Here is a 23,749-nt window from a genome sequence, read left to right on the forward strand (position 1 = left end):
CTAGTTATAGACAACAATAACAAATTACTAATGTACATGTTCTTAACAACAAGCAACAATAACCATGATCTAAATTCACTGTGATACTGCGAGATTGAGGCTAATACGTCCTGCCAATTATATCCGAAAATAATAACTGGGTGTTATTAATAATATACATGGGTGTTATTATTAGTTCTGTCCACCAGAGGGTAATGCTGAGCTTTCCAACAATAACTCAAATAAAAGAACTATTAAAAGAGGAAATTTCATTTGAAGTGTGTTTCATTTATATGATGGGGGTTTGGCTCCAAAGATCCCAGACCTTCTGTAGACTGAAGGTTGATGTCTTGATGATTTGATGACGGACACAGAATGGATTCATATGCTAAAATGTGAACATATATTAAATGAATGTATTATGAGAAATCAACGTGTTGAGTTGGTCGTGAGAAATGACTGGTGAATGGTGTGTCCAGGAATAAAGTCACATTACTGAGATGGCAGCATTGATAGCGACTTAGCATAGTAAACCACAATCCTGAGAAAAGGTTTGGGACTTTCCACCAGTGGTACTGCCCAAAAGTGGAGAAGCTTTCAGACTGACGGATGAAGACAGATGTGCTGCACATAAAGTTACAGTAACATAAGCATGTAAACACATAGAAAGTGGTTTAAGATATTCATGAATAAACATATTTTTAATCCCTTTTTGAGAATGTGTAAATAATAGCGACAGGAAAAGTGAATAAATAATCATGTCAAAGTTGGGAGGACAGCTATTTTAAAAAAGGGGGGTTGAAACTGAGACTTCACACCTGAAGGAGCCGAGTAAAGATTTTTAAAAGTCGTGCACAGCTCCGTGCAGTTCAGGCTGCTCCCTGGAACCAGCCTCATGATTCACTGACTCCCCTTTTTGAAATATTTTAGGCACAATAATTCATCGTGCACCTGCATTCTCCTGAACTATCCTGCTTTTTATTTAAAAAAAAAAAAAAGACTGGCTCTCATCTGATCTGAGACACAACACGTTTCTATAAAATGTTGGTGATGTGTCCAACCTGGTTTAAATCTAACTCTTCAATCTTCAGTTTTCCTGTGAACCTCCTTAATTTTTTTATCACGTTATTTGTTTTCCACATTGTGTCATAGCTGTGTGTCGTTTAGGACAAAGATAAAAAAGAACACGAGTTGACTCTGAAATGAACATCACCTGTACTTCCCATTCTGCTCGTATAGATCTGTAGAGTCTGATTAGCAAAACAGATCAGAGTGTGTAACTTTATGTTAAACACAACATCAACAACAACAAAACAATAATACTAATAACAACAATAATAATTTGAATAAAAGTAGCTCAGATTTTTTCTCACGTTCAAACTAAACATTGAGGACGTAATTTTCCATGCACCTGCTTCTTAGATCTTCGTTTAATCCACAGATTTATCTTTTATTTTTAATCAAGTCAGTCTGTCTCTTATCACTCTGGATCGGTTCACCTCAGGCGAGCGTCCGTTATCGCGAGAACACGTGGGTGACATTTTCCATACTGCGTGGCGGGGACCGACAGGAGAATCGGGATCTGGATTATTTTCTCAGAAACCAAGGCCAGTCCACGAGCGGTATGACAGAGGAGAACCAGGACCAAAGCAAGAGCGGAATAAAGGAGGAGAACCTGGACCTGGATTTCATCGACCAGAAATACTATAAAATCGTAATAAAGGAGGAGAGCGAGGGCTCGGATTGTGTCGAACAGGACCAACACAAGAGTGGAATAAAAGAAGAAAACCAAGACCCGGATTTCAGCGAGGGGGATTACTACAAAATCGTTATAAAGGACGAGGACCAGGACCCGGATTTCATCTACCAGAACCATTACAACATCAGGGTACAGGAGCAGAACCAGGACCCGGACTACCGGAGCAACGACCTCGCTGGACCCACAGATCAACAGGTCAGTTTCTGAACTATCATATTAACAGGGCTGTGAAACACGTCTCGGACTTGAGGTTACGACGAACCACGTTTGATGAACCGTGACAGTCAATGCAACAAAGTCTTTGACAAATAAATAAATCCACCTCAAAGGGGCCGGAAGAATGCGGTACATCCGGTTTTCAAAATAAAGGCTCAGTGCGTCACTTTCCAGTAAATTCCAAAAACTTTGAGGCGCTTTTGATCATGAACATTAGATGAGTAAACAGGCTAAAAAGCTAGAGAGTGGTGCAATATTAGAAGCCTTTTTGGTTGAAACACTGAACAGATGGAAACAGAGACATCTGAAATAACAATGAAGAACACAATAAAACAACAATGATATTCCAGATTTTATTATCACAACCCACGTATTCCTGAATGACTGTGAATGTTCCTATTATTATGGAATATAATCTTATCTCCTCATTCAAACCTGGATATGTTTAGTTTAGATTAGTTAACATAGTCCCATCCTCCACAGACTCTGACTCTATGATGTTCTGCAAAATGTTGCACCATGTGACGAAGTTTAAAAGCAGCTTCTTCTAGCACAATCTAACACAATAGATTTATGTAAGTAACTCATAGACTACTAGCACAAGCCATTTCAACAATTTTTATTGTGTATATTTGTGTGCTAATCCACTGTTGTAAGTCCTTGACTTAAACTAAGATAATTTATTTTTCTTCTTTAAGTTTGTTTGTAGTTTGTATTTTTTAGACTACTTACACAAAAAGTTGGGCTTGGACTTTTGTGGTTTTTAGCTTAGGATTTTGAGACATTTTCAAACTAATCTAAGAATTATACAGCACTTACTAATCAAAAACTTTATGAATATCCAACACCAGTTGTTTTAACTCATTATACAACATTATATGGGACCTAATATCTTTTGATCTGTGTTGAGAAAAACCTTTACAAGAAACAGCAATTAATAATATCATACAGTCTGACAGCCTGATGTATTTTCTTAAATCTTTTTCTGTCCAAAATATTCACAGTATGAATAATACTGTGGATAATTTCCACGTTATGCAGTACATCACAGTGTCCATAACTGCTTTGGTTAGACAAGTTGGTGTTGTAACCAACATAAGTTAGATACAGTAAACATCCACTTTGGAGTAAATAACTGTTGACAGTCTCCCGTCTTTCAAGTCCAGTAAAGACACTGCCAGTCAAGCATTTCCTGTTGCCACTCAGATTAAAAAAATTCTATTTTCAAATTTCTGTGTGGCTCAGTGCCACAGATTAGAGTGAAAAAATACTTTATACGATGTCTTATTTGGGGCATGTTGTAAATGTGGTGGTTTTACAGAGCACAGGGAAAATATAAGAAAATGCAGACACATTGAAGTTGTTTTAGTTTATGGAATATGACTTGTGCTGCCCAGGGCAACAGGAGGTCAGGTCTCACGCAGCTAAGGGGATATGAAATGTCAGGTGCCAGTCTCTAATCTACCTTTATTATGCAGATAGTATGTTAGAATAGGTGATAAATGGGCAGGATATAAATGTACAGTATATGAAAAAAGGGGAGTTATGTGTTGTATCATAACATAGTACATTTCTGGTTTTGGGGGCATCAGGTCATTGTTCACTTTGCCTTAACATAAAGTCCCACTTTGTTATGAGTGAAATGCCACGATACTGCCTGAACCTGTTTGAATACCTACACAACAGCATTTATAATAAAACTCTGTCTTACCTGTACACACCACAATGCAGGGCAATCAATTTCAAACTTACACACTCCAAAAGTCCCTTTGGAAAAGCTCCATTTTAGATGATGGAAACTGCAGTTGCAGTGTGGGTGGGGCCAAATTGTAAAGACAAAAGTGACTCAAAGATTTGCCTGGTTTAATTTGGACGTGGTCTCAAGGGGACCAACCTCCACCATAACCATTTTTGTCATTTCTGGTATAAACATTTTGTCAGACTCAGGGATAATCTTAACTAAATACTGTGGGAACCTTAGGTCGATTTCATTATTTAACGTAGTGCTGTTTTGTCTGATGTGATGAGAACTGAAATTGGTAGATTTTACAGCTTGCACCACCAAGAGCTCTAATACTATCTCTTTCTTTCTGTTTATGTCACTTTAGAAACAGAAAGCAACAAAGAGAGTCAAGCGTCACCACTGTCAGCAATGTAACAAAGCCTTCACCAGACCATCAGAAGTCAAAATCCACGAGCGAGTTCATACTGGAGAGAAACCTTACAGCTGCGATGAATGTGGGAAAGCAGTCAAAACAATTGATGGTCTAAAATTCCACCGACGCATTCACACTGGTGAAAAACCATACAGCTGTGACCAATGTGGGGCTGCTTACACAAGATTAGGTAAATTAAAAATCCATAAACGTGTACATACTGGAGAGAGGCCATACAATTGTGACCTTTGTGAGAAAACCTTTGCTGCATTGAGCTGTCTAAAAAGCCATCAACTTGTTCATTCTGGAGAACGGCCTTACAGCTGTGATCAGTGTGAGAAAGCTTTCATCACATCAAGTGACCTGAACATTCACCAGCGTGTTCACACTGGAGAGAAACCATACTGGTGTGATCAGTGTGGAAAAACATTCTCTCAGCTCAGTAACCTAAAGACTCACCAGCGTGTTCACACTGGAGAGCGGCCGTACATCTGCGTTCAGTGTGAGAAAGCTTTCACTAGATTAGCTCAACTCCATGTCCACCAGCGTGTTCACACGGGGGAGAAACCATATTGCTGTGATCTGTGTGGAAAATGTTTCTCTCAACAAGGTCAACTAAAAACACACCAGCGCATTCACACAGGAGAGAACCGTAAAAGTGTGACCAAGGTGGGGAAGCTTCCAAGGCTTACAGGACCTTCACATACCACCAACACATTCTCACTGAAGACAAATTAAAGTTGTCACCACTGTGTTTGATGTTTGAATACGTTTGAATAAGTTTGACTAATTTATGTACAGTGTATATCTGTACATATACAGATATCTTCTGTAAAATATAAATATATCTTTTATATGTACAAATATTTAATACACTCAAAAACTAAATACCTAATCGTCACAGTATAACACCAAGTCAGTTAAACTTCAGAAATATCAATGTGTCTTTAGGAATCACAAGTGTTGTGAATCAGTTTCCCCTGCTTTGATGCAAATAAAACTGAGAACAGGTACAATACAGAGGCAAAGCAAGACAACCACCAAAAAGGGGGTGGTTTTCATGTGGTAGCGGTAGCTTGAGGTAGTACCTGTCTCAACAGCATGTAGAAGGCAACTACCCAGCCGGAGGACCAGTATCTGCTCCTTTGAGCACGGAGGATCACGAGGTTACTGGTATGCGTGTTCCTGACCAAACTGTCAGAATATAAAATATGCATACGGCCGTGTAGGAGACGTACACACTTTTCAGTCACATTATGAGTTACTGTCATGAAATTCACACAACTTGGCTGAGACTAATATTTAAATTTCTCACATTGTTTTTGGTTTAATTTTGAATACAGCTGCATGACGGTTGATTATTTTGGTTTCCATTCACAGTTGTCATTTAGTTTTGATTTTCAACTTGAATGATTCTTCAAAATCTAATGTACATCCAATACACACAGTTCTTCAAATATGAGTGAGTAACTCATTCACATTGACACAAAGCATTTGAAGACATGATGATTTTTGTAGACTTTTACATGTCTTTATTCACATGTTTACACATAAAATGTAGTGAAAAAGACGAGATGGCTTGAAAACCTGTTTGTTGTCTGAGAAGTTTTCAAAAAATGTGAACAGAATTCGAAATTATATTTATTTCCAAACTGTGATATTTTCTTTGACTATAAAATGTGGATGTTGTATTTGCATATTGAAATCACGATACTTAGATTTTTTTGCAGCTTTTTACATCTCCTGTAAGAACAGTGGATTGCAAAAGTATTTGTACCCCTTGAAATTTTCCACATTTTGTCACATTACAGCCACAAATGTAAATGTATTTTTTTGAGATTTTAGGTGACAGACCAACACAGTTGTTATAGAATTGTGAAGTGAAAGGAAAATGATAAATGGTTTTCAAAATGTTTTACAAATAAATATCTGAAAAGTGTGACATGCATTTGTATTCACACCCCTTGAGTCAATACTTTGTAAAACCACCTTTTGCTGGAATTACAGCTGCAAGTCTTTGGGGTTTGTCTCTACCAGCTTTGCACATCTACAGACTGAAATCTTTGCCCATTCTTCTTTGTAAAATAGCTCAAGCTCAGTCAGATTGGGTGGAGAACGTCTGTGAACAGTGATTTTCAAGTCTTGCCCCAGATTTGCAGTTGGATTTAGGTCTGCACTTTGACTGGGTCATTCTAACACATGAATATGCTTTGATCTAAACCATTGTAGCTCTGGCTGTATGTTTAGGGTCGTTGTCCTGATGGAAGGTGAACCTCCTGCTCAGTCTCCAGTCTTTTGCAGTGTCTTAACAGGTTTTCTTTTAAGATTGTCCTGTATTTGGTTCCATCCATCTTCCCATCAACTCTGACCAGCTTCCCCGTCACTGCTGAAGAAAAGCATCCCAGCAACATGATGCTGCCACCACCATGTTTCACAGTGGGGGTGGTGTGTTCAGGGTTATGTTCAGTGTTAGGTTTCAGCCACATATAACATTTTGGATTTAGGCCAAAAAGTACAATTTTATTGTTATGTCCAGCCAGTTCAGTTTAAAATAAACAGATGACCAATGAAAGAAATTTTACAATTCCAACAAAAAGATTAAAAATATACAGTGTTACACATCACTTTATATATGACCTGTTAGAAAGGACCAAAAGTTCATTGCTGTGTGAACAAATGTTTAAGGTCTTTTCTTTATGTAAAATAGCAAAGAAAAAGTATATGTACATAATATAATAAAAACATTCACAGTATTCAAATCTAGGCAAGAGGAAGGGCAAAAATAATATTGAAGGGCTGTGGTCTTCAGGCCCTTAAGGGTCACTGCATTAAAAACAGGCACAATTCTTTAGTTAAAATCACTGCATGGACTCAGGAACCAATGTCGGTAAAGACAATTGTCTTTCTATACATATATGTTAAAACTCTACTATGCAAAGAAACCACCCAGAGCCCTATTTCATTAACTGTAATGGTGTTTACTTCTCTTTCAGCATGGGTGATAATTCCTAGTTTTCAATTAACCTTGGAATCTAATCAACTCTTCTAATTCACTGTTTTTCTGTAATTCACTTGTTTCTTGGCTTCCACTCTAATTCCAACAAGCAGAGACCACACAGCCACCGGAGAGAGAGAGTAGACGTGGCCTGTGAGAGTCAAAGCCACTGTCTTGGATAAAACCCAAAATGTCCTGAAGTATAACAGCAAGATGGCTCCTAGGAGCAAACTAAATTGAGAAAGTGCTGTGCTGTGTAATATTAACAGGAGATGTTATTCATTTTACCACATGTGTATCAGTGAAGCTACTGAGACACCTCTCTGCATGGAACAGTTCAGGAGCACTTCATGAAGTGAGGATTCATTGTAGGACTGTTGGATTTAACTAGCTTACTTTTAGCTGTAGGTGTCCCCAATAAACTGACAAATGAGTAAAATCTAATTAATTTCACCTTTGGCGTTTTCATAGTAATTAACAATAAGCAATAAGCAACTGTGATTAATACAATGGTAGGTGAGAGATTTTGGGTAAAGCTAATATAATAATAAAGATTTAACTCATTATGCATTTACAATAAAAAAGAGTAACTGTGCCCATTTAAAAACAAATTTTCCTGCATCATTTTTAGATGCAGTGCAGGCTGCAGATGTGTTTGCAGACTTGTTAAATGGCCAGTGTGACAGCAGCCAATCCTGTTTGATTACAAATGTCAACAATTGGTCCAATTATTTGGCCGACCACAACTACAAATGACAAAATGGGTGGATAAATACACAGTATATTAGAAGTTAGTAGGTATATTGGTATATAAGTTTTTGTCTTGTCACTGCACTTCCACTATAACTCCTGTTCCTGAACTGTTTTGTTGTGAACATTTTAATTTAGTAGTATTTTATATTGAGTTTGTTTCTTGTTTTACTTGATGTTTTTTACCCTGGCAGCTCCAGTCCAGGTCAGCCCTCACATAAAAGTGGTCTATACGAGCCTGCCTGAGGTTGAACAGAACAGGTTTCTGACTTGAGCTGAGGTGAAGGAATTCGTAAAGCTGTTCACTACCTTCATCCCAATGTTTCTACTGCTGCGTCCTCACTAGCACCTGCATAGGCCTGAAGCTACAGATACTAATAGAGTCACACTGGTTAACAGTAGGTATAAATATTTTTTTGCTGTTTTAACTATTGTTCAACTCACAACCTGCTTGGTGTTTAGAGATTGAGGCTGGTTAAACAATGGTTGTCTTCTTGTAGAGCTTAATTGACTGCAGGTCCAGAGACCTAACTGCCATTGTTGGCAGTCTTGGCAGGTCTGGGGGGCTTATGCAACTCTTCTCCTGGTCTCGATGCACTGCTTGTGTTGAGACTTTCAGTGGTGGATGAAATACTCAGTCTGTATTTAGTAAGAAATACAAAAACAAAACGTACTCTAGTAAAAGTATAAGTAACCACTGACATTTTTATTTAAGTAGGTACATGATTTATATTTTACTTAAAGCATTACATTTAAAAGTATTTGACTTTTTCTCCATGTTCCTCTGAGTTTACCAGTACTGCCCTGTTTGCTAATAGTTCATGGTAACAGGCATAAATGAAGCTGATTTATGATCTGAGGCTTCTTTCTGTTTTCTTTCTAAACTGCTCACGTTGGACCATCACACAGTGGCAGTAACAGTGTCACTACCAGCTCTGTCATTTCAATAATAAAACACTGATACAACCACTGAGAAAATGTCCAAAGAGCTGGAAATGTGGTGAGGACGCACAGCAATCAAGAGCCAATACATTTTATACATAATACATATTTATGTATTTTATGTTAATGTGTTTTTTTTTTCAGTGATCAGAAAAAAGACAAACTTTAGTCACTTACACATTTAAACATCAATGAAAACAGGTGGAATTTGGCATAGAAAGCGTTTAATAATGTGTGTTGATTATTTCTGCTCATTGTTTGGTCTCATGAACAACTTCATTGTATTGAAGGGCTTGTGGGTAGGAACTGAGCGATCCAAGTCCTGCTGGAAAACCATGTTTGTTGATATTGTAGACAAGTTTCACTGCCTGTCCTACATCCAGTCCCCTTTACGTCCACACCGAAAACCAAGCTTGTAGGGCAACTTAGTTGCTGTAATTTTTGTTTGATTTGTCTGTTGCCATCTGTCTGTTCCTAAACGAACCATCCAGTTCACAGAGGAAGAGCAGTGGTTGAGTGACATAGAGAGTGAATGAAGAGAGAGAGAGAGAGAGAGAGAGAGAGAGAGAGAGAGAGAGATGTTGAGGTGTTAGATTAAAGAACATCAGAGAAATAAATAAATAAATAATAAATCAATAAAATACATTATAGTTATTGCATTGTTAGTTTTAAATATATAAATCTGATCCCTATATCTCAACGGTCTCAGTGATTATTCACAAAAGAAAAACCAGTAGCCCCCCGCCCCCTAATAAAGACGTTTAAAAAAACGATTAGCTGTTTTTTTACGGCTCTTGGAAAAGAACCGATTCCCCTCATAGAGCCATAAGTCGCGTCTCTAGTTTGGTTTCTGCTGCTAAAAAGAAAAAATAAATTAAATCCCCGCAAAGAGACAGGAAACTACGTCAAACCGGAAGTTATTGAAATCAGCAAATCGCAGTGAGCGGCGATGGGAGTCGGTGCAACAACATGGTGACGACAGTCAGAGGATAAACATCGGAATTTCTTCGATCAGGGCCAGAACCAGACGGAATGATGGAGGAAAACCAGGACTACCACAAGAACGAAATGAAAGCAGAGAACCGGGATCCGGATTACGTCGACCAGGACCAGTACAATATTGAAATAAAGGACGAGAACCAGGACCCGGATTTTATCGACCACGAACAACACGAGCGCGAGATAAAACTGCAGAATCAGGACCCAGACTTCACCGACGAAGACCAGAATGAAATGAAACAGGAGAACCAGGATCCAGGTTTCATCTATTACAAAACGGAAGTACAAGAGGAAAACCAGGACCCGGATTTTATGGACTACAAGACAGAAATAAAAATAGAGTACCAGGACCAGAGTGAAATAAAAGAGGAAAAACAGGACCCGGATTTCATCGACTACAAAACGGATATAAAAGTGGAGTACCAGGACCCGGATTTCGGCGACCAGGACCCGGATTTCGTCGACCAGGACCCGAATTTTGGCGACCACGACCAGAGCGAAATACAGGAGAAGACCCAGGACCCGGACTCCAGGAGCAGCTACCCAGGTCCCAGCGATCACCAGGTCAGTGTCGAGTTAAAGGATAAAAACGGCTTCACAACAAGACTAAAGACATTAGGACGAGATTCGAGGGTCAGTGTATCATCCGGTTTTTCTGGTTTTAGATCAGAACTCAACTAAAACCCGGTCCCTTTTCAGGCATCCACAATTCAAACTTTTGAATAAACAAAACCACATGTAAAGGTCTAATGCTGACATGACCCTGTGTCCACTCGCTGTCATATTTATACACATTTTGCTGTAAATTCATTTAGAATGAAAAAAAATGTAATAATTTAAAAAAAAAACCTAATAATCGATTTAAAATTCAACATAAAAATAGCTGATTTACACAAACTGATCTGGCTCTCAGTTATATTCTGGTGCTGTAGCAATCATGAGAGGCACAGACTGATGGGCTTTGTGTGGACTTGTGAAGACCCTTGTCTCCGCTCAGGAAGACAGCGGCAGGACTGCAGGAATTGGTCCAGTTCTGATCACTGTTCAGATCCATGAGGTCCTGCCCTCACTGGGTGACTTCATGTCTACCTCTGTTCCAGCAGGTTTTTACCAGTCATGGAAAACCTGGAAAAGTCATGTATTTTTAAAATCATGTTCTTTAGCGTGAAAAACTGAAACTCCTGGTTTTGGAAAAGTCATGGAAAAATGATTGTTAAATTAATATCAGTTTTAAACAGAAGCAACAGAGCATATCAAACAAAAAACCGTTTAACACAAGCAGATCAGGGCAAAAATTGAGTCTCGGTTTGCAGGTCACAGCGGTAACATGTAAGAGCAACAATGGTAACAAACCCCTTTAATTTAAACTTTCTTTCAGCATGACATGACAATTTGTTTTGCAAAAAGTATGTGACTGAACTTTAGATTTTGTGAGAATGCAAACTAATTTGAACGCAGTGCCAAGAATCTGAGCATTTCTCCTCTCGAAACCTCCTCGCTGTTTAGAGAATGAGGCTGTGCACTTTATGTGGCAGTGAGTGGGAAGGTCAGTGTTTGACAGTCTCACCGGCCTTCACCAAACTGTTAAAACAAGCTCGTGTTGACCGGATACAGCTGTCTCCTTTGATTTGAACCCAAAACATGTTCGTTGGCTCTGGCAAGTCGTTTGTAAATTGAGAAGTTACCAAATTGTCCGGTTTTCGGTGTCAAATGCGTAGCTGTCATCCTGTAATTTCACTTGGGACTGAGAAGTAATTTTCTGTGGTGTGAGTACAGACTCCTCCCATTGTTGACCACATGTCTTCACACACAGATCATTTTAGGGTTTTAGCTCTGCTCAAAATGTATCTGATTCTGATCTTCCCCGTAGCCTTCATTTTATTTGTCTTTGTCTTTTCTGTGCAACGTACTGTGTGTGTGTGTGTGTGTGTGTGTGTGTGTGTGTGTGTAAAAGTTGTAACAGTTGCTCAGCTTTAATTGCTTCAAAGATTTACTTCAGTCTCTGCCTGTTTTCCCAGTATTGGGTATTGCTGTGTTTAAAATACAGAGCAGAATTGAACACAGAAATTGTTTTGGTTGGTAGAAGTCCCAAATCTCAGCCCACGTCCCCGGGGCCACACCTGGTGGTGTGGGATTCAAACCCAATGCTCTACCACTGACTCAAGACTCATAAACTAGTCAGCTTTCATACTTATATATTCCAAAAAAAAATAATAATAATAATTTCGATGTAAGAGATATTGGCATTGATTTCATATCATCTTTTGGACTAATTAGTAATCAGCAGCAGGCTGGTTATTCTGCATACTAGGATTAGAGACCAACAGAGGAAGCAAGGCTGAAAAAGATAAGTGTGTTGGATATTGATTAAGTCTTTGAAAATTGCTCTTGGACTTGGATATACTTGGATATTCCTACTGCATTCGTTAACATGAGGATTCACATTTACAAACTATTTGATTTTGTGGTCTTCTCTTTCTGAAATGGCTTTGTGTTGTTGTGTCTTAGTCTTTTTGGGCAGTAGTCCACCTGCAGCTGAACTCTACAAAATGCCACTGACTGAACAATTATAGCTTGTTTATAATAATATGCAATCAGTAATGCTTCACTGTAGTAGTTCTTTCAGTAAGATATTTAAAATTGAGGTATTTATAAAATCCCACTTTTAACAGACTTTTCAGACTTTAAAAAAAAACTCTTTTAACTGTCCCAGACTTAACAACTGGTCCCAAATTACGTACCTTATTTTTTCCGTTTTACATTACAAATAGTCTAAAATCTTTCAGTAACTCAGATAATCAGTAACTCACCATCAAAGTGCTGCTAGTTTTTCTCTGTGCTTGTTATTCGTTTTGCGTTTTTCTTACTGTCGCCTGCTTCCTTTACTCATCACTGTTTGCTAATAAATGCATAACTGCAGTTAATTTAATCTTCTGATTGTTTACTGTATATAGAATTAGAATACACAGTAAACAGTTTATAGTACTCCTTCAGTTTAAGTACTAAAATAGCTATATATAGCTAAAATATTAGTTTGACTTTTTAAAAAAAATCATATTATCAGCAGATTTAATAATCATTAGTTTATGTTATGAAACAGTTTCTTTCTATTATTTTGTCCACCACATTAAGTTTATCAGGACTGGCTCCATAACAACATCTGTCTGCACTACAGTTCAACAGCATCACAAAAAACTGAATCAACTCCTCTGAGTATGAACACAAACTGAATTTACTGCAGGACTGTTGGATTAGACTGACTTAGTTTGAGCCCAATAAACTTTACACTGAGTGGGAATTTATTCATCATAAGTCCCCACCTAGACTCAGTGATGTCTCCTTAATCAAATGAAAACTGGGTGAAGTTTAAGAATGAATATGAAATCAGTCCCTCATTGATCACTGTCCTCCTTGGTCTGCTGCTGATGGGAACTCTCTGCTGACTGCTACAGGGTCCTGCCTGGTTTGGAACTGTGAGAGTCTAAGTGTCCCCCAGATCCTGTAGAAAATTAGGTTGAACAGTTTATGCAATAAGTGCAGCACATCCAGCTTTGTCCAACTTCCAGCTTTATTGTCCTAGATCCCGAATCTTTGTGTCCCAGGTGCAATTTTTACTGTCCCTGGGACAACAGAACACCATTAATTTCAAGCCCATCATTCTCATATTAACCTTCATAGCAAGATTCTGGCATGAACCACCAGTATAAAAGTGGGGTACAGTGTGTCAATGACGCTTTAACAGAAGTTGAAGATCTAATCAGTGACCCCATTGGTAGATGACCTCCTGAACTTTTATTATAATAAGTTATTTTGACATAATTTTAAAAGCTAGAGGGATTAGTAGTAATTATTTCTGATCTGTTTTCATAGCTATAACTGTGATTATTACAAGAAATGCAAAACAGTAATTATTTAGTAATCCACACAAAAAGCTTAGGATTTTGATTGACTATAGACTCTGTAGTCGAGCCTTGCCTCCCAAAGAAACCACTAGCGCCACCTGTCTGGCCACAAATTTTCTAGAACTACAACTGAAGCTCTGTCAGTACAGAATTTGCTGCACAGTTACTAGCTGCAGCATTAATGATGTAATGAATTATCTTACTTTTAGTTATATTTTCTAAAATTTGATGTATGTTGACCTAGCGATTCCCACCCCCACTGATAACCGACAGTGGGCATGTCCTGAAATGTACCCTGTTAATAATGGGTTTAAACAACTTGTACCACAATGAGACCTAATACTCTCTCTTCTTCTGTGTATGTTTGTCTTTCTGAAACAGACAGGAAGAAACAGACCAAAACGACACCGCTGTCAACAATGTGACAAAGCCTTCAGAACACCGTCAGAGCTAAAGATTCATCAGAGAGTTCACACTAGAGAGAAACCATACAGCTGTGACCAATGCGGAAAAAGTTTTTTTACAGCAGCTCAGCGCAAAGTCCACCAACGTATTCATACTGGAGAGAAACCGCACAGCTGCGATCAGTGTGGAAAAACCTTTGCAACATTAAGTCATCTAAAAATTCATGCATATATACACACTGGAAAGAAACCGTACAGCTGTGACCAATGTGGGAAAACGTTCTCATTATTAAGTCATCTAAAAATCCATGCGTATGTACACACTGGCAAAAAACCGTACAACTGTGACCAGTGTGAGAAAACCTTTGCCTCATTAAGTTTTCTCAAAATCCATGCATATGTACACACTGGGGAGAAACCTTTCAGCTGTGATGAATGTGGGAAAACTTTCGCAGCAATAAGTTATCTAAAAGCTCATGCATATGTACACACTGGAGAGAAACCCTACACATGTGACCAGTGTGGGGCGTGTTTCCCGACTTTAGATAAAATAAGAAAACATAAGCGCGTTCACACTGGGGAGAAACCTTACAGCTGTGACGAATGTGGGAAAACGTTTTCCACCTTAGGTTATCTAAAAACCCATACAAATCTACACACTGGAGATAAACCGTTCAGCTGTGATCAATGTGGGAGAGGTTTTACTTTCAGAAGTAGCCTAAAAGCCCATCAGAAAATTCATACTGGAGAAAAACCAGAGCTGCAGTCAGTGTAAGAATACATCCCTTAATGTCCTCCAACGTCCTCAGACCAGAGAAAAACCTTACTTGTACATCACTACACTTGACTTTCTCACATGTTGAACAAATAATGCCTCATAATAATAATGATTAATTCTTACCATGTTTTTCCATTCACCGTCCTTGTAATCACTGAGAGTTTGCTGGCTAATGAGTAATTAGCTAATGATTAATTAGCCAGCAAATAATTAACAGCTGACTGTTTGTAAGGTATTGCATGCTAACTATACTTACTTACAACAAATCTTAAAGCTGAGCAAGTTTTAATGGACTTTCTGTCTGACAGCAGCTCACACTCCCTAACCCAAACCTCCCCTTGTCAGAAGCAGGCTGCCTGGCAGCTCAGCAGTGAATCACATGACATTGTTGAATGTTGAATTGGATGATTGATTTCTTTATTCTTCTTTTTTATTTTTTAACTTTTAACATTCTGTTATTTATTCACTATATTTTTGTGACTTAACTGTTGCAGGAATTAATTTATTTAAGTTCTCAGTTTATTAGGAACACATTCAGCTAAAACTAAGTCAGTTGAATACCACAGTCCTACAACTAATCCTCACCTCATGAAGTTAACAATTTAATGTTTGTTTTTTTTTATTGTTTTAGAGAAGTTATCGTTGTGGACAATGCTGTTGTACATCTGTTCTATAGAGAAGTGTTTCTTTGCTTGGCCCCTCTTCAGTAATATACTGTAAATAAAAGTACAACTTAAGAGCATAAACACTAAAGCCTTCAAAATGATCATACAGTTTCAACAGAAACTGAATATCATCACAAGCTACTCATTACAGACAAAGGCTTCCATCCAAAATCCAACATCTAGAGACTGTGCATCCTGGAGTATTGTTCCGAATCATTCTTATTATTTTAAGGCATAAAATGTAATGACTTTCTAATGTCCTCCATCTCAGTGTCCATTTGCTTTGGTGGCATGTTGTTGTGGGTCTTATCAGTGTTGGCTCTTGTATTGGACCTTAAAACTCTACTTAATCTGTTGAAGCTAGTGACCCCCAACACAAGTGCATCAGTTCTCAGGCAAATTTCCTTCATATCTCACAGCATCACTGTCAACAGTAAAACAAACTCGGGGCTCTCCAAGGTTATTCATCTCACAGAAACAAATTTAAAAAAACTAGAAAAATGGAGCTCAGACTATCAGCCATGCCTGCTATATTTATAAACAGAGTTCAATTCATCAACATTGTCACTTTTTTATTATTTAGAGAGAAAATACACTTTTAGAAATTAAAAAAGCAAATGAAAATAAAATGATTATTTTCTACAAGAAAGAACTTACTCTACTTGGTACTTCAGACATCTGGTCCACTTCTTTTAGAAATTCCAAAATTTTCCAAATGTTTTAAATCCAAGCTAAAGATGCATTTGTTCAAGCTGGCTTTTGATTGATAGTATTGAGGACATATTTTCTATGTTTTTAAACTATTTAAACTTTTTTATACTTATACTTTTAATTTTTATAAATTATTTTAATCATTTTGTTTTTAGCATTGTTTAAAATTTTATGCATTTAAGTTTTTGTATTTGCTTCTTTAGATATTTATCTGTGAAGGCTCCATTGATGCTAGTATGAGTATGTGCGGGATTAGTAGTGTGAATGGGTGAATGAGCTTTGGGTACTAATAAGGTGACAAGCTCTATATAAGTGCAGACAATTTACCATTTACAACAAAGAATATGCACCTCAAATTTATGTGGTGGTTCATATTTGAGGAGTCCTCAAATATGTAAGGTTCAATTACAGGAACCTAAATATGAAATCCCCAATCAAAATGTTTTCATAGTGTTATTCTAGCTTTTTACACAGATGAGTTGTTGTAAAGACAGAACATGTGTGTTGAAAGTGTGCAGTTCATGCACTCTTCAAACCATGAATGCACAGTTTTCTAGAAGCAGAATGAGTAAAATGAGAGGATTAAATATCTGCTTAGAAACATAATCCTGAATTAGAACATTGTTTCCTGTTACTGGTTTTATTTTTATTTTCATTATTATTATTATTATTATTATTATTATTATTATTATTATTATTATTATATTAGATGTTTTGCTTTCTGGTCATTTTCGTTGGTTTGTAAAAAGTAATTTACAGTGGCATTTTTTACTGTTGTTTTATTGAATATTCCTAATATTTTTAAGTTGTTAAGTTAGAAAAAACAGGGAACTCTGGTGTGGATGTGGTTGGACATAATAAATACATTAAAGTGACTGAAAGGAAACTGAGCTACAGCCACCACTGCCAAAACCTTACTGTTACTGTAATAGTCAATACTGGGCAGCAGTAGTTGGACTTAAAGTGAAAACTTAAACCAGAACAAAGTACTTCACTGACAAACATAAAGTACAACATTTCTTTCTCAGACTAATTTGTTACAGCTACTTAGCAACAAGTTTCAGACTTTAAAGCAACTTTGTTTTGTTCTTCTTTCATGATGATCAGAAATTTCTATCAACATTTAGGAGAAATGTTATGATCCTTTACTTAAGTATTAATATCAGCAATTGTGTAAAACTACTCCATAACACGATAAAAACATGTGTATTGTAAATGTTAATAAACAGTATGTTTGATCAGCCAAATGTCCTTGACTTGTCTCGTTTGACTGTAATTCATGTGTCAGCAGCTTCAGGTGCCGCTTGTTTAAAGAGTTTATATAAAACTCATTATCATCATTTATAGATTTATCTGATTGTTTGATTTATTTTATTTGTAAAAATAGAGATAAAGATGAGAAACATAACAATTACCCAGATATCAAAGCAACACTTTTATATCGTTTAGTCTGTTCAGTAAAACATATTTATTATAGGTTAATAGCAGCAAATCCTCATATCTGGGAGTTGGATCATTACATTACTCCTTTTCAGGAAAAGCTGAACTTATTCTACATTACAAATGTTTGATTTCCTAGTTCTCATTTAAAGTACAACGTCGTTTTCACGACCACCTTTATTGTATTTTGTAAAGACTCCACGTCCAAACCTGTAAAGTTTGTAACAGCAGTAACACTGTAAGTGTAATATCAGGAAAATGCGGATTCCTCTTCTAGTCTTTTCTATCCTGGGGATTTCAGAAAGCTACTGAGTGGGTTTTTAACATATCTGCCAATCCTTAAAAATTCTTTTTTATTGTGTATGTTTGTGCACATTACTCCATCTGGAATCAGAAAGTAAATAAGTCACTGAGCTACGATCCAGAGCTAAAGACGAACCCGAGTGGAACGCGTCTTAGTTTATTTGTATGTAGGATGGTAATGCAGACTTTTTAAAGTTGTGGTTACTGCAGCAGCTGTTCACACGTTTGAGAGGCTAACGTTAACTACCAACTGAGTTTCACAGTACTGACAAACACGATGAGGGGACAGAGACGGGGACGGCAAGGTGTGGTAAATAACAGTGTGTGTTGCACACACTAACCGACAGTGAAACAGCTGGTCTGTGAGAAGTGGTCTGGCTCTTTCAGATAACCAAAAGTCTCCTCTTTAAAGTAAATAGTTAATGGTAAGCAGCTTTCTACCTATTGGTACTCAAAGCGCTTTAGTAGTGCAGATGATTTGTTATTGTGCAGATTTGGTTATATGGTTACAGGAAGGAAGGAAACTACTAAAGTAGTTGAATATATCAATGTAACATTAGCATGTTGGGTATTTATTCTGATGAATCAATGTAAAAAAGTTTCCATAGATAGTTAAGTAAAAATCCTGTCATAGTGCTGTAGCTGTGTATGACAGTTAAGCTGCATTTAGCTTACGATTACTGGCAAGTTTTCTGGGGTCTCTGCTTCACAAACTGCTCAAACTTGAAAAAGGCATAAGCCAACTACAGGAGATGCAGGAAAAACTCTGCTTTTGCCTTGTTTATTGAAGCTTTCTTCAGTAACAAAACAGGCTCAAAACAGGATTGAAACAGTCGAAACAGGCCGATAACCAGTGACATCATCTTCCGTTAACCACACTGATGAACTGTCCCCTTCTTATTCCCGTTGAGTTAAAAGAGTAAAACAGAGACTTTTCAACATCTTTAGATTAAATTCAAGCTACAACTCTTCTCACGATCGCTCCACTACACGTTTGTTTTCTGTTTTCCCGGAAACCGTGCTTAAGTAGTCACCTCCCCTTCCTATTAATGTTGCTTAGCAACCACTCCTCTTCTTCTCAATTATTATTGTTACTATATTTTCCCCTTTTCCTTGCAATTTTGTATTTTATTGGTCCCATTTTAAGTTCACATTACTTCCTTCTAAGTTCAACTTCACAATTATCAGACAATCTACATAAAGACGTCTGTTGAAAAATCAGTTTTTGTGGAGCCAATAAAGTAAACTGTGTTGGGTTTTTAAGCTGCAGTCATATTTAATTCAGTAACAGGAATAATGAGTACTGGTGCTGGTTAAAGTTTACTACTCGGGTAGTACTGCTGTGCCGACTGTTGTTGTTGGCCCTTGTCATCACTTAGATTTATTTGGAGTGTTTGGACTGTGTCAGTCTCAGACTGATATGGATCTAAAGTCCTAGTTGTATATGCATTAGGGTTGGGCAATAATGTTATTTTGAAGATTCCTTTATTGATTTATACTTTTCCATTGTCCCACTTATGGGTTTTTTTTGTGTTTTCAGAGGTAGAGCATTGGGTTGGGATGCAGAGGGCCGCAGGTTCGAATCCCACCCCATAAGGTGTGGCCCTTAAATACTGTTTGTAATATATTTGGGGGTATCACCTGTTACAATGGAACAAAAGTATTGAAGGTGCATCACCCTGGAAAAATGCATGTTCAAAGTCTTCAGAATAATGTTTCTTGATGTAACATAGCAAAAATTGGGAATTTAATCATTTGTGGTTTAAATACAATTAAAACATTCAGATAATCCAGAAACATATTTGTAAGTAAGACACAAGGCGTCTTTTATCGTGTGGAGGGACGATAATGAACACAGCATGTGCAACTTCAACATCTATAAAAGCTCCATTAATGCTGAAGCACCTTGCTTGCAACTATTCTGAAATGATTGAGAACCAGTGTTGTGACCAGTGTTTTTTTTATACAGTGATTGTTTTATTATTTTTATTTTTTTTGCAATGTACGGTAACAATGAGTCAGAGCAGTGGAGAAATGTGTGCAGTGCTTATGCAATGTGCACAGTTTACAGCATCCTTATTGGCATAAGGATGGTGTTTAATCCAACAATTAATGCTCAGATATTTTCAGTATTTATCAAAAGTTAAATTAACTTGAGCATATTTGTTTAGCATTTGCTATTATTCGCTAGTTTTTAATGTAAAACAAAAAAGGAAAAACAATAAACAAATATTCTAAATCAGTATTTCATGGCCATGCCAAACTGAATTTAATATATTTTGTAGTTTGTTAGAAAAATCTTCTTCTGGTGATTATTTGAATCATGTAACATGTTAAGTTCAATCATGTAACATGTGAAGATGTCGTGATTTACAAAAAAAAAAGCAACCTGCAATCGACACTTTAGGATTTTCACTTATATATTTGTAACAGAATCTTTGTGCTGTATGTGCAATTTTTTTAAATGTAACTTTGATTCATGACCTGTGTTTACAAATCTGAGCAGTTTATACAAATGTTAATTTAGATTTATTTTTATGCAATGAACTGCAAGAACAGTGTTTTTTTTAAATAAATCCATTAAAAAAAAATTTTTTTTGTTCTTTTTACTTTAACTTTTGATCTGTTAGTACATATGCAGTCACTTGTAAAAGCATTCATACTCCTTTACGTATCACAGGTTATTGCTGTTTGAATTGCTGACCATTGAAACAAACACAAGAAATCCCTGTGTAGAATGCCATCAAGATGTAAACCACAGGTCTATGTGGCAGCAAATAGAAGGTGCAACAAAACCCAGAGAAAACAACAACTGAATACAACTGAAAAGGAAAAGGAGACAAATAATAACAAAAGATTTTTCAAGTGAAAGTTGATAGTAGAAAATGGCTCGAACATCCAGTAAAGAAAGTTGTGTACTGTGCTGATTGTACAATGTACGGTGGTGAAAGGGTAAAGGGGGTCTTCTTGGGGTTAGGACAATTTAAAATTCCAAACTATAAAGGACCAAGAATAGTCCATTGGCCATATTGGAAGCATTGCGACTAAATAGGCAAAGTATCACTATTGTTGTGATAACTATACCGTGGGCAAAATATTGTGTCTTCTTTTGAGTTCTCACCCCTATTGTGAACTGACAAGGAGCATGTCTTGAAATGTACACCATACTTTTATAGTGTTAAATAGCTTGTACCACAGTGAGACCTAATGCTGTCTTCTTCTGTGGATGTCTTTCAGAAACAGAGAGGAAGAAAGACACCCAAACGTCACCGCTGTCAGCAATGTGACAAAGCCTTCAGAACACCATCAGAGCTAAAGATTCATCAGAGAGTTCACACAAGAGAGAAACCATACAGCTGTGACCAATGTGGAAAAGGCTTTTTTACAGCAGCTCAGCGGAAAGTCCACCAACGTAGTCACACTGGAGAGAAGCCATACAGTTGTGATCAGTGTGAGAAAACTTTTTCAACATTAAGTCATCTAAAAGTCCACAAACATGTCCATACTGGAGAGAAGCCGTACAGCTGTAACCAATGTGGGGTAGCTTTTCCCACATTAGATAAAGTAAGAAAACATAATCGTGTTCATACTGGAGAGAAACCGTACAGGTGTGATCAGTGTGGAGCATATTTCGTCACAGCAGGTAATCTAAAACAACATAAACTTGTACATACTGGAGAGAGACCATACAGTTGTGACCAATGTGGTAAAGGTTTTACCTGCAGAAGTAATCTGAAAGCCCATCAGAGAAGTCATACTGGTGAAAAACCATACAACTGCAATCAGTGTGAGAAAGCTTTCACCACATTAAATTCCCTAAATGCCCACCAACGAGCTCACACTACGGAGAAACTTTACTGGTGTGACCAGTGTGGAAAAACTTTCTCTCTACACAGAAGCTTAAAAAGGCACCAGGTTCATGTTCATATAGTTTGAAACTGTGATCACAGTGTTTGAGGTTTGAGCACATTAAGTAGTTTAAAACCCACCAACACATCACATTTAACATATTTAGTACTTTGAACAGGGTCAGGTCAGATTCCTTTTGTCTATGGGCTAAATATGTTCTGAGATTGATAATAATTAAAACTCACCAAAAAGTTACATGTAAATTGAGTCTTTTTCAACACAAACTGCTATAAACACAGAATGTGTGGGACCAAAGTATGCACCTCATTTGTTCTTCAGACTATGAGTACACAACGTTTTGTAGAGGCAGCGTGAATGAAATTATAAGGAGATGAAATACCCGGTGAGAAAAATAATGTTTTACAACTTTTGCTGTCATTATAATTAATTTTCTTTTAGTATAAGAGAGAAAACAGTATCACAAGCTAAACAACAATCACAGCACTTCAGTTTGCTTTTTGTTTCTGTTTGACTAAATAGTTCATCTGGTGAGTTGTACCCATAGTTGTGTTTTATTCTCATGGATTATAAGAAAATATGCCCCCAACATATCCTACATAGGACCCCTGAACTTAATGTCTGTCTGTCTTTATGTTCATTTTCACATCTTTGTTTTTTAGTTGTGTTGCTTTCTGGTCATTGTGCCTCTTTCTTAGTAGCAACATCAGAAGATTGTTGCTGGGGGAGCTAAGGAAAAGCTTAATTGATAAAACCATGGGCTGAACAATTTCAAAAACAACTAAATATGATAGACAGCAGCTTTCCACTAATGCCATTTACACCACATTGTAGTTAATGTGTCTGGACTCATCCTGGAAAAAGCTGCTTCATTATGTAGGTAATAAAGTTGTGTGCAAAATACATGCACATTAACCGCTGGTGCCAGAGCAGACAGAGAGGGATCAACCTGTATTAACTGAGAGTGTAACTTATCTATTACTATTAGACAAAAAAACACAGGTTGAATATATGAGGAAAACATACATTTTTTTGTTATAGCAGGCAGTTAGTTTAAATAACTTGTAGTCTACTCACCAGTTACAGAGGACAAGTCTCTATGTTGTGATTACTTTTAATTTTGCTAATTGTCCAATTCTCTTTTCCTCTTAGCTGTAGGCTACAGTTCTCTACTGAACTATTTTCACTGAATCTTTCTGGATCACAGTCAACTTCAAGCTCATTTAACTGAACAACGCACTGATCCATAATACAGCTGCTGCAGTGTTGAACTATTTGTTTATATTCTGCTCACACAGATAGAAGTATCCTGCTGCTGTGATGAGAACCCAACCAAATAACACAGTGACTCAGTTGCTGTTAATTCTCCATTAAATTGCAAAAAAATACATTTATTTTAATAAGACTTAAATCATTTTATTTACTTACTTTACTTAAATTTAACACACAAACAAAATAATTTTCTTTACAGAATAATTTGAGAGGAAGATGAGGGTCAGCTCAACTTAAGCACTGTCTTGCGTTGTTGCTCTTTGTTATTCAATTGAATCTTTTTAATGTTTTTTCTTTGTCTTTATCTTGACCAGAAACAAACATTACATGTCCCTTCATACAGAGGGGCCATATGAACTGTCAGGATTTTCAGGCAGACGCCAAGAAAATGCAAACCACAGCAGCAGCTGCAGTGAAACACAGTTTACTGAGTCCAGACAATAACATAAAGCAGGAAAAGTGGAGTCTGAACTGGGGAGTTTGGAGAGTATAAATGTAATTTAAAGTGACATTTATCACTGTGTAGGTTTATTAAATACTTAATATAATAATATAATACAATAATAATACAATTAATACAATAATAATTCTTTACAATTAATACAATAATA

At 37.0% G+C, this 23,749-nt stretch overlaps 2 protein-coding genes across 3 annotated transcripts; both read left to right on the top strand.

Moving 5' to 3' along the window:
* Window positions 1-1,494: 1,494 nt before the first annotated feature.
* LOC137136975 (zinc finger protein 664-like) lies at window positions 1,495-6,058 on the top strand. Its single transcript, XM_067522798.1, has 2 exons — window positions 1,495-1,933; window positions 4,063-6,058. Exons 1-2 carry the CDS (start codon window positions 1,604-1,606, stop codon window positions 4,846-4,848), a joined length of 1,116 nt encoding a protein of 371 aa, XP_067378899.1. The 5' UTR covers window positions 1,495-1,603; the 3' UTR covers window positions 4,849-6,058.
* Window positions 6,059-9,715: 3,657 nt separating this feature from the next.
* Window positions 9,716-23,749, top strand: LOC137136976 (zinc finger protein 664-like). 2 transcript variants are annotated; one of them, XM_067522802.1, is made up of 2 exons: window positions 9,716-10,360; window positions 21,237-23,749. In XM_067522802.1, exons 1-2 carry the CDS (start codon window positions 9,830-9,832, stop codon window positions 21,933-21,935), a joined length of 1,230 nt encoding a protein of 409 aa, XP_067378903.1. In that variant the 5' UTR covers window positions 9,716-9,829; the 3' UTR covers window positions 21,936-23,749. The 2 variants fall into 2 exon arrangements, with proteins under 2 accessions (XP_067378903.1, XP_067378902.1); XM_067522801.1 differs by lacking the exon at window positions 21,237-23,749 and adding an exon at window positions 14,080-21,190 and having other exon boundaries at window positions 9,717-10,360.

Source organism: Channa argus, chromosome 12 (genome assembly GCF_033026475.1).
Source record: "Channa argus isolate prfri chromosome 12, Channa argus male v1.0, whole genome shotgun sequence".
NCBI lineage: Eukaryota > Metazoa > Chordata > Actinopteri > Anabantiformes > Channidae > Channa > Channa argus.

What these genes read in the sequence shown, in the direction of transcription:
- LOC137136976 (XM_067522801.1), top strand. Translation starts at nt 9,830, where the DNA reads ATGATGGAGGAAAACCAGGACTACCACAAGAACGAAATGAAAGCAGAG. An exon ending in CAGGTCCCAGCGATCACCAG is followed by an intron (nt 10,361 to 14,079) that starts GTCAGTGTCGAG and finishes TTTCTGAAACAG; the next exon opens with ACAGGAAGAAACAGACCAAA.
- LOC137136975 (XM_067522798.1), top strand. Translation starts at nt 1,604, where the DNA reads ATGACAGAGGAGAACCAGGACCAAAGCAAGAGCGGAATAAAGGAGGAG. An exon ending in CTGGACCCACAGATCAACAG is followed by an intron (nt 1,934 to 4,062) that starts GTCAGTTTCTGA and finishes ATGTCACTTTAG; the next exon opens with AAACAGAAAGCAACAAAGAG.